This window comes from Euprymna scolopes, chromosome 23 (assembly GCF_053919585.1).
Source record: "Euprymna scolopes isolate OS-2025 chromosome 23, ASM5391958v1, whole genome shotgun sequence".
Classification (NCBI taxonomy): Eukaryota; Metazoa; Mollusca; class Cephalopoda; order Sepiida; family Sepiolidae; genus Euprymna; species Euprymna scolopes.
Genome location: NC_136504.1, coordinates 77,024,190 through 77,039,831, shown reverse-complemented (window position 1 = coordinate 77,039,831; position 15,642 = coordinate 77,024,190). Strand labels below are relative to the sequence as shown.

Sequence of the window (15,642 nt, the reverse complement as noted above, 5' to 3'; positions counted from 1 at the left end):
TTCTGCCTCCACATTCGAATCATCAACCTTTTGGCAAAATGAGCTTAAAGGCAGATCCCATAGTTTAAACTTTTCGAACAGATCAGTTCCAAAGAGGTTGTTTGATTTTCGCATGACAAAAATTCTTGCTTTTTGGGCCCTGTTCTGGAAAAAAATATTCGTCAATAATTCTCCTTCGAAGGTATTTTTTCGCCACTGACGCTTCTCGCTGTTTTATGTGATTTAATCATAGTGGGTCTCCCAAGCCTCTTCCATATCTGTACATTAATAATGGAAATGCCAGACCCACTATCAAGCTGTAGCCTTACTTTCTTTTTAGACATTTTGACCTGTACATATTTCCGGATATTTTGTTCCTCAGGTTCAATTTTCGTAAGTTTAATGGATGCCTTCCTACCAGATTTTTTTCTACAATGCGATGCTTTATGCCCTTTCTGGTGGCAGTTGTCACATTGTTTGAATTTGTAGGGACACTCATTATACCAATGTTTATTTTCACACCTCATGGTCAAGGTGGATCTTTTTCCTGTTTCTTTCTCTGGCTATTTTTTGAAGTCGAATTTTTCTTTTGATGGATCTTTTTAATATGCAACACTCCGTTTTCCTCTATGTCACGACTGTCTTGTTTCAATGCAATAAACCGTTCACAGTCTTCCGCTAAGTTTTGTAGTTTTAAATTCGGTTTGTTTTCGAGTTTATTTAAAACACGACACCTGATTTCAGCGTACACAAATATTAAACATTTAAAATTATCTGATGATAATTCCTCCTCGATTTTAAAATCGTCGCAATGCTTGTTCACTATACTTGTATAAGTAGTGTAGTCATCTTCCTCTCTTCTAGTAACATTCAGACATTTATATCGCATATGGAAAAGAGACGTTTTTGCAGAAAACAGTTCTGTAAGTAGCGTAACTGTTTCTTGGAATCTCAACTCACTGGTCTTTTTTGGGAGAATAAAATTCACGAACTTTGTATGCTCGGCTGTTCCCAATTTCCTTAGCAAAAGCCTAACTTTTTTCGCGTCTGACCAGGTTCTACAATCCGATATAAAAATATCCTCTATAGTCTATAGTACTGGATGAAAGTGACATCGTCTTCTGGATTACAATTGAAATTTTCAATCCCACACAGCTGTTTGAGAAAATGTGTTATGATTATCGCCGTTTTAATTAACTGTGTCACCTCCAGAATTTTTATTTGTTCCTCCTGTGTTTTCATCAATATTTCTTGAAAGCGTTTCTGTTGTTGAAGCATTTTTTTTCAAATGCTTGTTTAAATCTCTCTTCTCTTTCTACTTGTTGTTGAATTTGCTGCTTTTGCAATGCGAGATTTTGCTCTGCCTGGAATTGGAACAATTCCAACAGTGAATTTTTAAATTTCGCATCCATCATATGAATTCAGTTTACAATTTACGCTTGTATTAAAGAAATATTCCTTAGTAAAAAAAAAATCAACCAAGTTTTCTTTCCCAATTCTTTTGTTTGAAGAACAACAATTTAGCAGTCCTTTTGTAACTTAATTTGTTGAACGCAATATTTCTAGTCTTACTAGAAACAATCCAGCGAAATAACATTTGTTTAATATTTTTTTTATTTGCATGCGTTTTTACATAGCAAAAATAAAATCCGTCACTTTAAATATCCGATGAATTCATATGGGAAACTTTCAGTTTTTTTTTGTTTTTTTTCCCTCTTTGCCTTTTGCAAAAAATGACTTGGTTCTTTACGTGTTTGCTAAGCACAAATGAAGTATGAGAATAATTATTTTTCACGGTCTGTCTCTTTTTCTCTTGACAAAGTCAAGCGTGTTTTTGTTTTTTTTCAAATCCCAGATGTTATCGAAATAACGATAAGCTTACACAGTATTTGCTAGTTGGTTTTGGACATTTAACTTTGCAGAAGAAAATTCTTACCATAGGAAAAATGGCTTCTGGTGAAGACAAAAAATGAACTCTTTTTTCCCTTTCTAAAACACTTAGTAAGTGTGTTCGATTATTAAATAATAGAAAACATTTGTGTTTTTCGCGGTAGATTTTGGTAGCAAGTTTTTCCCGTTGCTAAATTACTATTGTAGTAATTAATTCACTGTTAATCCTTGCGTATCAAAATATCTGTTGAAATGACAAAGGTGTTCTGACGTAAAGATTTTATGAATCTTTATTTCATTCACTTTTGGTGATTCTCTGCAGTTACGGTCATTTCGATTCCTTGTCGCCAATCTGTTGTGTTGTTGAACAACAGTGAAAATAAGAACAATCAAGTCGAGGTTCAGTTAAGGAACAAGTGTATTAACAATAATGTACAAAGACAGGAAAGTGTGTATATCTGCTGGGCAGTCAGCTAGCAGTTGACGTGTAGTCGCATCTCTCTCACCGCTGTTGGAATTACTAGCAATATTTATAGTGCTAATCGGTGTAAATTCCTTTGTTACAGGAAGGCCGGTATAACATATTTCATGCCATCTGAATATTTGATTATTCATATATATATATATCAATCTATCTGAACATTTGATTACCATATATATAAAAGCAAAAATGTATGTATGTATGTATGTATGTTTGTGTGTCTGCTAAAAACTTTTGACAGACACTACAAAAATTCACAAACTTGGTCTCATATTAAAGCCCCACCCTCGGGGGGGGGGGCCAAAAAAGTGACATTTTAATGATATTTATACGTAATTTAATAAACGCTGAGTCATGTCACGTGACCTTGACGTAAGCAAGCTGTAATGGCGATATGTATATGAAAACATTGAATAGAGACTTTTGTTATCGGCAAAAAAGACACATCATACACATCAAAATACAAAAATTTCACGTTAGGAAAACGTTACCAAAGTTATTAGTACGTTAAAAATAATTAGATACGATAGTTAAACGAAAAATAATAAGCCAAAAATGTGAAGTAAAAAAAAAAAATACGCTTACAAAAAATATTAACGATCAATGTTTTTACTAAAAAAACAAAGCAAGACGCCATTTTCCTTTTTAGTAACACTCTTTAGAGTAAGTAAGACGAAGTGAGAGAGACACACACACGCAAACAGAGAGAGAGAGAGAGACACACACACACGCAAACACAGAGAGAGAGAGAGAGAGAGAGAGAGAGAGAGAGATGTCTAGACAGGAAACGAGATTCGTTTTACTGTGTTTTAAAATGTAAATACACAAACATATAAGAGTGATTGTATTTGATCACATCCCAGGCCTATACCCTCCTTATTTTCGAGTAACGTTTGTTTCTACGAAAATGATGAGACCGCTTGAATTCTAGGAACAGATACTACACTTTGATCTTAGCCAAAAGACCAAGTAACCGTCTTATACAGCTTAATTTTCTCCCGAGCATTATCTCCTATTAAAAAAATAGATGCATAATTTATATTTAGATGTCATATTCCAAAACTCACAGCTGAACTAAAAACATTATTATTTAGAAGGCCCTGCTTATTTTCGATTGACGTTTGGTTCTCTCCTTATTTTCTTAGTGGGGGTGGGGGGAGAAGGATGAAACCGCTTTAATTCTAAGAACAGATACTACACTTTGATCTTAGCCAAAAGACCAAGTAAAAAAAATACGTATTATATATTTTTTGAGGAAGGTGAGAGGCATATTATGAGTTAGTGGAAGGAGGGGGCGAAAGATGAAACTGCTTTATTTCTAAGAACAGATACTACACTTTGATCTTAGCCAAAAGGCAAAGTAAAAAAAAAACAGATGCGTATTGGACAGAATTGGTGCATATGTACGAGCAAAATACCCAGCGTCACCCGTAATAATGTGACATAGCACTAGCACGACATATATACTAGCTGATTACCCGGCATGGCCTGGGATTGGAAGAACACTCGGCGACGCCTGGGATTGGAAAAAATTGGTTGATACATGTACTAGCCAAATGCCCAGCGTCGCCCGGGATGGATTACATAGGTGGATATCTGTACTAGCAAAATACCCGGCATAGCCCAGGATTGGATAAAGTAGGTGTATATGCACTAGCAGAAAAACCGACGTTGCCCGGGATTGTATGACATAGGAGGATGTGTACTAGCAGAATACCAAGTGTCGCCTAGGATTGTATCATATAGGTGAAGTATAGGTCCGATTCAACAATTTTGAAGCTGCTTGTGCAGTATAGGTCCGATTTGAAAAATGTTGATGGTGCTTGTGCATTATAGGTCCGATTTGACAATTTTTAAGGTGCTTGTGGATTATCGGCCGATTTGACAATTTTGAAGGTGCTTATGCAGTATAGGTCCCATTTGACAATTTTGAAGGTGCTTGTGCAGTATAGGACCCATTTGACAATTTTGAAGGTGCTTGTGCAGTATAGGTCCAATTTCAAAAATTTAGAAGGTGCTTGTGCAGTATAGGTCCAATTTAAAAAATTTAGAAGGTGCTTGTGCAGTATATGTCTGATGTGAAAATTTTGAAGGTGATTGTGCATTATAGGTCCGATTTGAAAAATTTAGAAGGTGCTTGCGCAGTATATATGTTACAATATGCAAGTGACCTCCCTTGGATGTAGCATCATTATCAGATTCCATTAGATTAATATACAATCATTGTTATAATATGCAAGTGACCTCCCTTGGATGTAGCTTCATTGTCGAATTCCATTATATTAATATACAATCATTATTATAATATGCTAGTGACCTCCCTTGACTGTAGCTTTATTGTCGAATTCCATTAGATTAATATACAATCATTGTTACAATATGCAAGTGACCTCCCTTGAGTGTAGCTTCATTGTCGAATTTCATTAGATTAATATACAATCATTGTTATAATAGGAAAGTGACCTCCCTTAGATGTAGCTTCATTGTCAAATTCATTTAGATTACTGTACAATCATTGTTATAATATGCAAGTGACCTCCCTAAGGTGTAGCTCCATTGTCGAATACCATTAGAATTATATAAAATCATTGTCATAATATGTAAGTGACCTTCCTTGGATGTAGCTTCATTGTCGAATACCATTAGATTAATATAAAATAATTGTTATGATATGTAAGTTACCTCCCTTGGATGTAGCTACATTGTCAAATTCTATTAGAATAATATACAATCATTATAATATGCAAGTGACCTCCCTTTAGTGTAGCTTCATTGTCGAATTCCATTAGATTAATATACAATCATTGTTATAATATGTGTGAACTACCTTCAGTGTAGCCTTACTGTCAAATTCCATTAGATTAATATACAATCATTGTCATAATATATAAGTGCCCTCCCTTGGGTGTAGCTTCATTGCTGAATTCCATTAGAATGATATACAATCATTGTCATAATATGTAAGTGACCTCTCTTGGATGTAGCTTCGTTGTGAAATACTATTAGATTAATATACAATCATTCTCATAATATGTAAGTGACCTCCTTTGGATGTAGCTTCATTGTCGGATACCATAAAACAATTGTTATGATATGTAAGTTACCTTCCTTGGATGTAGCTTCATTGTCAAATTCTATTAGAATGATACAATTATTATAATATGCAAGTGATCTCCCTTGGGTGTAGATTCATTGTCGAATTCCATTAGATTAATATACAATCATTGTTACAATATGCAAGTGATCTCCCTTGGATATATAGTCATTGTCGAATACCATTAGAATAATATAAAATCATTTGTGTAATATGCAAGTGACTTCCATAGAGTGTAGCTTCATTGTCAGATACCATTAGATTAATATGCAATTGTTTTCATAATATGTAAGTGACCTCCATTGAGTGTAGCTTCATTCTAGAATTCCATTATATTAATATACAATTATTGTCATAATATGCAAGTGACCTCCCTTAGATGTAGCTTCATTCTCGAATACCATTAGATTAATATACATTCATTGTCATAATATGCAAGTGACCTCCCTTGGATGTAGCTTCATTCTCGAATGCCATTACATTTATATAAAATCATTGTTATAATATGCAAGTGACCTCCCTTGGATGTAGCTTCACTGTCAGATTCCATTAGAATAATATACAATCATGTTATAATATGCAAGTGACCTCCCTTGGATTGATATACAATCATTGTTATAATATGCAAGTGACGTCCCTTTAATGTAGCTTTATTGTCGAATACCATTAGAATATTATAAATCATTGTTATAGTATGCAATGGATGTAGCTTCATTGTCGAATACCTTTAGAATAATATACAATCATTGTTATAATATTCGAGTGACCTCACTTGGATGTAGCTTCGTTGTCTAATACCATTAGATTAATATACAATCATTCTTATAACATGCGAGTGACCTCCCTTTGGTTTAACTTCATTGTCGACTACCATTAGATTACGCAAGTGGCCTCGCTTTGCTGTAGTTTCATTTTCGAATACAATTAGATTAATATACAATCATTGTTATAATATGTAAGTGACCTCCATTGGATGTAGCCTCATTATCATATACCATTAGATTTGTATGCAATCAATGTAATATTATGCCAATGAACGCTCTATGATATGGCTTCATAGCTGGATATTTGTACTAGCATAATACCCAGCGTTGCCGGGGATTGTATGAGAAAGGTGGATATATGTACTAGCAAAATACCCGACGTTGCCTGGGATTGGATGACATGGGTGGGATGTTTCCTAGAAGAATTCCTGGGATTGGATCATATGGGTGGATATTTGTGCTAACAGAATACCCCATATAGGAAGATGGTGTGATTATGTCGTAAAATCATGAAAAAGTATTGTCCAGATTAGTAATATATCCAAGAATTATGAAAAATGATGAAATGCAAGTTATTTGTTGGTGTGTTTATAATGAAATAACACGCCAGACAATGTCACAAATAATTATTTTAGCAAAAGAAAGGATATTATGTGGGCTAAATTATGAAAAACGATTGTCGAAATTAGTAACATATCCAAGAAATATGAAAAGTGATTAAATGTAAGTTATTGGATTGGGGTCTTATAATGAAATGAACAGCCCCCGATATAGTCTTAAGGTTAATATTTTATTAAGAGGGGGTCGATTATGTGGGTTAATCATTAAAAATGATTGTAGAAATTAGTAACATATCCAAGAAAAGTGAAAAAGTATGAAATGTGAGTTATGTGATTGGTGTGTTTGTAATGAAATTACCAGCACAGATAATGTCTCAAATGTATCAATTTAGTAAGAGGAAGGGGATTATGTGGGTTAACTCATGAAACATGATTGTCTAAATTAGTAACATATCCAAGAATTATGAAAAATTATGAAATGTTAGTTATTGATGTGCATATTTGTAATGAAATAGACACCCTAGACAATGTCGCATGGTTGTTATTTTAGTAAGAGAGGGGCGATTATGCATGTTAAATCATCGAAAATGATTGTCGAAATTAGTAACATATCCAAGAATTATGAAAAATGATAGAATGTGAGTTATTTGATTGCTGTGTTTATCATGAAATAACCAGTATCAATGTCTCAAAGTTTTTATTTTAGCAAGAGGAGAGGGGATTATGTGGGTTAAATCATGAAAACCAATTAGAAAAATATACAATTATTGTCATAATATGCGAGTGACCTCCCTTGGGTTTAGCTTCATTGTCGAATTCCATTAGATTAATATACAATTGTTGTTATAATATGTAAGTGACCTCCCTTGGGTGTAGCTTCATTGTCGAATACCATTAGATTAATATACAATCATTGTTATGTTATATAAGTGACCTCCCTTGGGTGTAGCTTCATTGTCAAATACCATGAGAATAATATACAATCATCGTTATAATATGCAAGTGATCTCCCTTGGATGTAGCTTCGTTGTCGAATACCATTAGAATAATATGCAATCATTACTATAATATGCAAGTGGCCTCCCTTGGATGTAGCTTCATTGTCGAACATCATTACATAAATATACAATCATTGTTATAATATGCGAGTGAGCTCCCCTTAATGTTACTTCATTGTCAACTAGCATTAGATTATGCAAGTGACCTCCCTTGGATGTAGCTTCATTGTCGAATACCATTAGAATAATATACAATCATTGTTATTATGTGCAAGTGACCTCCCTTGGATGTAGCTTTATTATCGAATATCATTAGATTAATATGCAATCATTGTAATATTATGCCAGTGAACTCTCTTTTATGTGGCTTCATAGCTGGATATTTGTACTAGCAGAATACCAAGCCTTGCCGGTGATAGGATAAACAGGTGGATATATGTACTAGCAAAATACCCGACATTGCCTGGGATTGGATGAGATAGGTGGTTTGTTTCCTAGGAGAATACCTGGGATCGGATAAGATAGGTGGATATTTGTGATAACAGAATAACCTATATAGGAAGATGGGGCGATTATATCGTAAAATCATGAAAAATTATTGTCCAAATAAGTAACATATCCAAGAATTATGAAAAATGATGAACTGTGAGTTATTTGATTGGTGTGTTTGTAATGAAATAAACAGCCCAGATATTGTCTGAAAGTTAGTATTTTAGTAATGAAAAGAAAAAACCCAGCCAGACAATGTCTCAAAGTTATTATTTTAGTAAGAGGAAGGGGATTATGTGGGTTAAATCATGACATGAAAAAAATGATTGTCGAAATTAGCAACATATCCAAGAAATATGAAAAGTGATTAAATGTAAGCTACATGTGTTTACAATGAAATAAACAGCCCATATATAGTCTGAAAGTTATTATTTTAGTAAGAGGGGGTTAATTAAGTGGGTTACATGATAAAAAATGATCGTAAAAATTAGTAACATATCCAAGAATTATTAAAAATGAGTAAATTTGAGTTATTTGTTTGGTGTGTTCTTAATAAAATAGAAAGCCAAGATGATGTATCAAAGTTATAATTTTAGTAAGAACGGGGCTATAATTAGTGTTAAATCAAGAAAAATGATTATCGAAATTAGTAAAATATCCAAGAATTATGAAAAATGATGACATGTGAGTAATTTTATTAGTATGTTTGTAATTAAATAGACAGCCCAGACAATTTCTCAAATGTATTATTTTAGTAAGAGGTGGGCGATAATGTTGGGTAACTCATGAAACATGATTGTCGCAATATCCAAGAATTATGAAAAGTTATGAAATGTAAGTTATATTATTTCTGTTTTTATAATGAAATAAACAGCCGAGAAAAAGCCTCAAAGTTATTTCTTTAGAAGGCCGGGGTAAATTATGTGGGGTTAATCATGAAAAATGACTGTTGAAATTAGTAACATATCCAGGAATTATGAAAAATGATGAAATGTGAGTTATTTGATTGGTGTGTTTGTAATAAAATAACTAGCCAGATAATATCTCTAAGTTATTATTTTAGTAAGAGGAAAAGGGATTATGTGGGTTAAATCATGAAAAATGATTGTCAAAATTAGTAACATATCCAAGAATTATGAAATATGATAAAATGTAAAGTATTTGATTAATGTGTTCGTAATGAAATAACCAGTCAGACAATCTCACAAAGTAATTATTTTTAGCAAAAAGAAATGATATTATGTGGGTTACATTATAAAAAACGATTGTCGAAATTAGAAACATATCCAAGAATTATGAAAAGTGATTAAATGTAAGTTATTGGATTGATGTGTTTATAATGAAATGAATAGGCCAGATATAGTCTTAAAGTTAATATTTTAGTAAGAGTGGGTCGATTATGTGGGTTACATAATTAAAAATGATTGTTGAAATCAGTAACATATCCAAGAATTATGAAAAATTATGAAATGTGAGTTATTTGATTGATGTGTTTATAATGAAATAACCAGCAAGATAATATATCAAAGTTATTGTTTAGCAAAAGGTGAGGGGATTATGTGGGTTAAATAAAATAAAACGATTGTTAAAATTAGTAACATATCTAAGAATTATGAAAAATGATAAAATATGAGTTATTTGATTGATGTGTTTATGATGAAATAACCAGAGACAATGTCACAAAGTTATTATTTTAGCTAAAGGAAAGGGGATTATGTGGGTTACATCATGAAAAACGATTGTCGAAATTAGTATCATATCCAAGAATTATGAAAAGTTATTAAATGTAAGTTATTTGATTGGTGTGTTTATAATGAAATAAACAGCTCAGATATTGTCTGAAAGTTTTTATTTTAGTAAGAGGGATCGATTATGCGGGTTAAATCTTAAACAATGATTGTCGAAATTAGTAACATATCATAGAATTATGAACAATGATTAAATATGAGTTATTTGATTGGTGTGTTCGTAATTAAATAGACAGGCTAGAAGATGTATCAAAGTTGTTATTTTTGTAAGAGGAACGGGATCATGTCGGTTAATGAGGGGGCGATTATTTGGGTTACTTTATTAAAAATAATTCTCGAAATTAGTAGCATATCCAAGAATTATGAAAAATGGTAAAATGTGAGTAACTTGATAGGTGTGTTTGTAATGAAAAAAAACCAGCCATACAATGTCTGAAAGTTATTATTTTAGTAATAGGAGGTGGCGATAATGTGGATTAACTCTTGAAAAATTATTGTCGAAATTAGTAACATATCCAAGAATTATGAAAAATGAAGTTTTAGTTATTTGATTGGTGTGTTTATAATGAAATAAACAGTCCAGTCAATGTAGTAAATTTATGATTTTAATAAGAATTGGGCGATTAGATGTGCGCAATCATTAAATTTGATTGTCGAAATTCATAACATATCCAAGAATTATGAAAAATGATGAAATGTGAGGTATTTTATTAATGTGTTTGTAATGAAATAAACAGCTTAGAAATGTCTCAAAGGTATTATTTTAGTAAGAGGAGAGGGATTATGTGATTGAACTCAGAAAAAATGACGGTTGAAATTAGCAACATATCCAAAAATTATGAAAAATGATGAAATGTGAGTTATTTGATTGGTATATTCATAATGAAGTAGATATACCAGACAATTTATGAAAGTTATTATTTTAGCAAGAGGTGGCGATTATTTGGGTTACTTCATTAAAAAATAATCGTCGAAATTAGTAACATATCCAAGAATTATGAAAAATAATATAATGTGAGTTACTTTGTTGGTGGGTTTGTAATGAAATAACCACTCATACAATGTCTAAAAGTTATTATTTTAGTGATAGAAGGGGGCGATTATGTGGATTTACTCATGAAAAATGATAGCAGAAATTAGTAACATACCATAGCCTATGTATCAAAGTTTTTATTTTAGTAAGAGTGGAGGCAATAATGTAAGTTAAATCATGTGACATGGTTGTTGAAATTAGTAACATATCAAAATATTATGAAAAATGATAAAATGTGAGTTTTTTGGATGATGTGTTTGTAATGAAAAACCAGCCAAGACAATGTCTTAAAGTTATTATTTTAGACAGGCGAGCGATAATGTGGGTTAAATTGTCGAAATGTGTAACAATCCAAGAATTATGGGATTCAACGAGATACGTCAACATATATACTTACAGATTACCAGGAGTCACCCTGGATTGAATAAGATCCATGACAATGTATGCAAGCAGAATACATGGTCACCTGGGATGTAATGAGATAGATGCAAATATATACTAGCAGAATACTTGGCGTTGCCTTGGATTGAATTAGATTGATTGAAATATATACTAACAGAATACCTTGTGTCGCCCAGGATTTCATGAGATTGATTGAGATATATACTAGCAAAACACCCAGCATTGCCCGGGATTGAATGAATTAGGTGAGAATATATATTAGCAAAATACCTGGCATCGCTTGGGATTTGATGAGATAAATGTGTTGCATATTACCTGTCCTTGCATATACATGCTGTATATTACCTACCCTAGGTAAGATACAATTATTTCATATGTGTAATACCCGTCTTATGTAGGTAAAATATTCTTTTGCTCGAAATAGCAAATGATACATAGACATACAAAATTCCTCTCTCATAAGAATAATAAATATATTACAAAACCAAATTAAATTTTTTCATTGTGTATGCGGTCTCGGGCAACGCCGGGTAGCCCTGCTAGTTCATATATATATCATAACATCAGAATATTTGATTATTCATAGATATATTTACATCATTCCATCTGAATATTTGTTCATTCAAATATATACCATGCCATCTGAATATTTGATTATTCATATATATATCATGCCATCTGAATATTTGATTATTCATATATATATCATGCCATCTGAATATTTGATTATTCATATATATATCATGCCAAGCGTAATATTTGATTATTCATATATATATATATCATGCCATCTGAATATTTGATTATTCATATATATATCATTCTATCTGAATATTTGATTATTCATATATATATCATGCCATCTGAATATTTGATTATTCATATATATATCATGCCATCTGAATATTTGATTATTCATATATATATCATGCCATCTGAATATTTGATTATTCATATATATATATCATGCCATCTGAATATTTGATTATTCATATATATATATCATGCCATCTGAATATTTGATTATTCATATATATATCATTCTATCTGAATATTTGATTATTCATATATATATCATGCCATCTGAATATTTGATTATTCATATATATATCATTCTATCTGAATATTTGATTATTCATATATATATAATGCCATCTGAATATTATATTTAATTTTATTGTTCATATATATAATATGCCATCTGAATATGTGATTATTCATATATATATACCATGCCATCTGAATATTTTATTATTCATATATATACCATGCCATCTGAATATTTGATTATTCATATATATACCAGGCCATATGAATATTTGTTCATTAACATATATATATATGTATATATATGTATATATATATATATATATATATATATATATATATATATATATATATATATATATCATGCCATCTGAATATTTGATTATTTATATATTTATCATACCATCTGAATATTTGATCATTCATATATATATCACACCATCTGCATATGTGATTATTAAGATATATATCATTCCATCTGAATATTTGATTATTCACATATATATCATGCTATCTTAATATTTGATTATATATATATATATATATATATATATATATCATTCCATCAGAATATTTTATTATTCATATATATATATATAATTTTTCATTCATGTATATATATATATATATATATATATATATATATATATATATATATATATATATATATATATATCATTCCATCAGAATATTTTATTATTCATATATATATATATAATTTTTCATTCATGTATATATATATATATATATATATATATATATATATATATATATATATATATATATATATATATATATATAATGTCATCTGAATATTTGATTATTAATATATACAGGATGACCCCCCAAAAAATGTTCCCCATCTGTAATTAGGCCCCATTTCTTAGTGTTTTGTCCGAATGAAATGAAACTTTGGTCATAATTAGTTTATTATATTCAATACATCACATCAAAACACTAGGGTCTTTGGCCTTGTTTTCTTTGTTGTACAACATATGTTCTGGATGGCGTCCATTTATCTTTTGTTTTTTGGGGGGGTCACCCTGTATATCATGCCATTTGAATATTAGTTCATTCATATGTATATCATGCCATCTGAATATTTGATTATAATTATAATATATATCATTCTTTCTGAATATTTGATTATTCATATATATATCATTCCATCTGAATATGATTATTCATATATATATATCATTCGATCTGAATATTTGATTATTCATATATATATATCATTGCATATGAATAATTTATTATTCATATATATATCATGCCATCTGAATATTTGTTCATTCAAATATACATACTGGAAGATTTTAAAAATTTGTTCAACATATATTTTTATTTTTTATTTCAACAGGAAGGGAAACTATGGTTGCACTTATGTGAATTAATTTCTAACCATTGTCTGATTATTGGAGATTCTAATGATTTGTGGCCAGAGAAAAGTGCTTCTGCATGGATGGAGATGAAAGCTCCATGTCACGAAATTAATTCCAGTGTGCAAAATGAATCTACATTCCACCAAGATGAACAAGTAACTGACCAAGTGGACACTTATTTGACCAGTGGGCACATCTTGAGAATGCAGCATCAAACCACAGTTAGTGATTTCATTAAATCAGTTGCTGATGCCAATGGTACAACACTCTTATGTTTTTTTACATCCATTACATTAAGTCTTAATATAATTATTAATTATACACGTAACTCCCCCCAAAAAAAGACCCATGGAATGAATAACATTCACAGTACTTTCTGCAATACAACCATATTTGGTACAAATAATCTGCAGTCACTTGTTCAGCAAATTACAGCCAAGAATGTCCAACAGTCATTGTTTTATCGTGGCTCAATTTCACACTTATCAGATCTCTCCCTCCCCCTCATTTCAATTTGTGATTTTATCTCAGAGGTACAATTTATAAAACAATCCCAAATTCTTGAACTGATGAATGTCGTCACAATTCAAATCAGGGGCCAATAAAATAAGGTCTAAGAGTTATTGACAGTTTTGAAACTCATATTCAGATTTGCTTATCATTAAAATGGGATAAAAACAAAGTCTTTTAGACATTCGTGGCTGAAACATGGTGGACAACCCAGGAATAGATTGAAGTTTGATTATACTGAGTGTTCCAAGTTATCTCCTTTCGATTATACTGACTGTGCTGATTGCTGAAAATGAATTTTAATAATGTCAGTAGTGACTTTAAGAAAAGATAGCTAAATCAAATTTATGTTCAGTATTTGTCATAGAATTCCAATGATTGGAGTCACTTTATTTGTAGGAAGCAACAAATGCTTTATGTCTGAACACAATGATTGCTTTCTTTGGTTGTTTTCTCACAATTTTCCTTAAATGGAAAAATGTATAGGGAAGACAGTTTTTAGTTCCAAGAGGCAATGAATACCTCCTGTAAGAGATGAATTGCAAAGCAAGAGTTGGACCATTCTCAATCTCCAGAGTTGCACAATTCTCAATCTCCATAGTTGCATAATTCTCAAACCTAAGAGTGGCATACTTCTAAATCTCAAGATTTGTGTAAGTCTCAATCTCTAGAATTAATACGAGCATAATTCTGAAGCTCAAGAGTTGCAACATTCTCAATCTCCACAGTTGCATAATTCTCAATCTCAGGAGTTGCATAATTCTCAATATTAAGAGTTACATAATTCACAATCCCAAGAGTTGCATTATTCTCCATCTCAAGAGTTGAATAAATCTCAATCTCCAGAGTTGCATACTTCTCAATCTCCACAGTTGCACAATTTTCAATCTAAAAAATTGTACAATTCTCAATCTCAAGGGTTTCATCATTCTCAATCTCAAGAGTTGCATAATTCTCAATCTCAAAATTTGTACAATTTTCAATCTCAAGGATTTCATCATTCTCAATCTTAAGAGTTGCATAATTCTCAATCTCTAAAATTGTACAATTCTTAATCACAAGGATTTCATCATTCTCAATCTCTAGAGTTGCATAATTCTCAATCTCAGGAGTTGCATAATTCTCAATCCTAAGAGTTTCATAATCCTAATTCTCAAGATTTGTATAAGTCTGAATCTCTAGAATTGCACAATTCTCACTCTCAATACTTGACAAAATTCTCAATCTCCAGAGATGCATAATTCTTAATCCCAAGAGTTGCA

General features: G+C 31.2%; 1 protein-coding gene across 5 annotated transcripts in view; it reads left to right on the top strand.

The window, feature by feature from the left end:
* Positions 1 to 15,642, top strand: part of LOC145246018 (enolase 4-like) — a 772,121-nt gene that overhangs the window by 606,299 nt on the left and 150,180 nt on the right. For 4 of the 5 annotated variants that reach the window (XM_080107835.1, XM_080107834.1, XM_080107833.1 and 1 more), the window contains exon 12: positions 13,849 to 14,128. The exons of the other annotated variant lie outside the window; for it this stretch is intronic. In XM_080107835.1, coding sequence (XP_079963961.1) covers positions 13,849 to 14,128 — 280 coding nt within the window. The remainder of the gene's footprint in view (positions 1 to 13,848; positions 14,129 to 15,642) is intronic. 5 annotated transcript variants of the gene reach the window in all.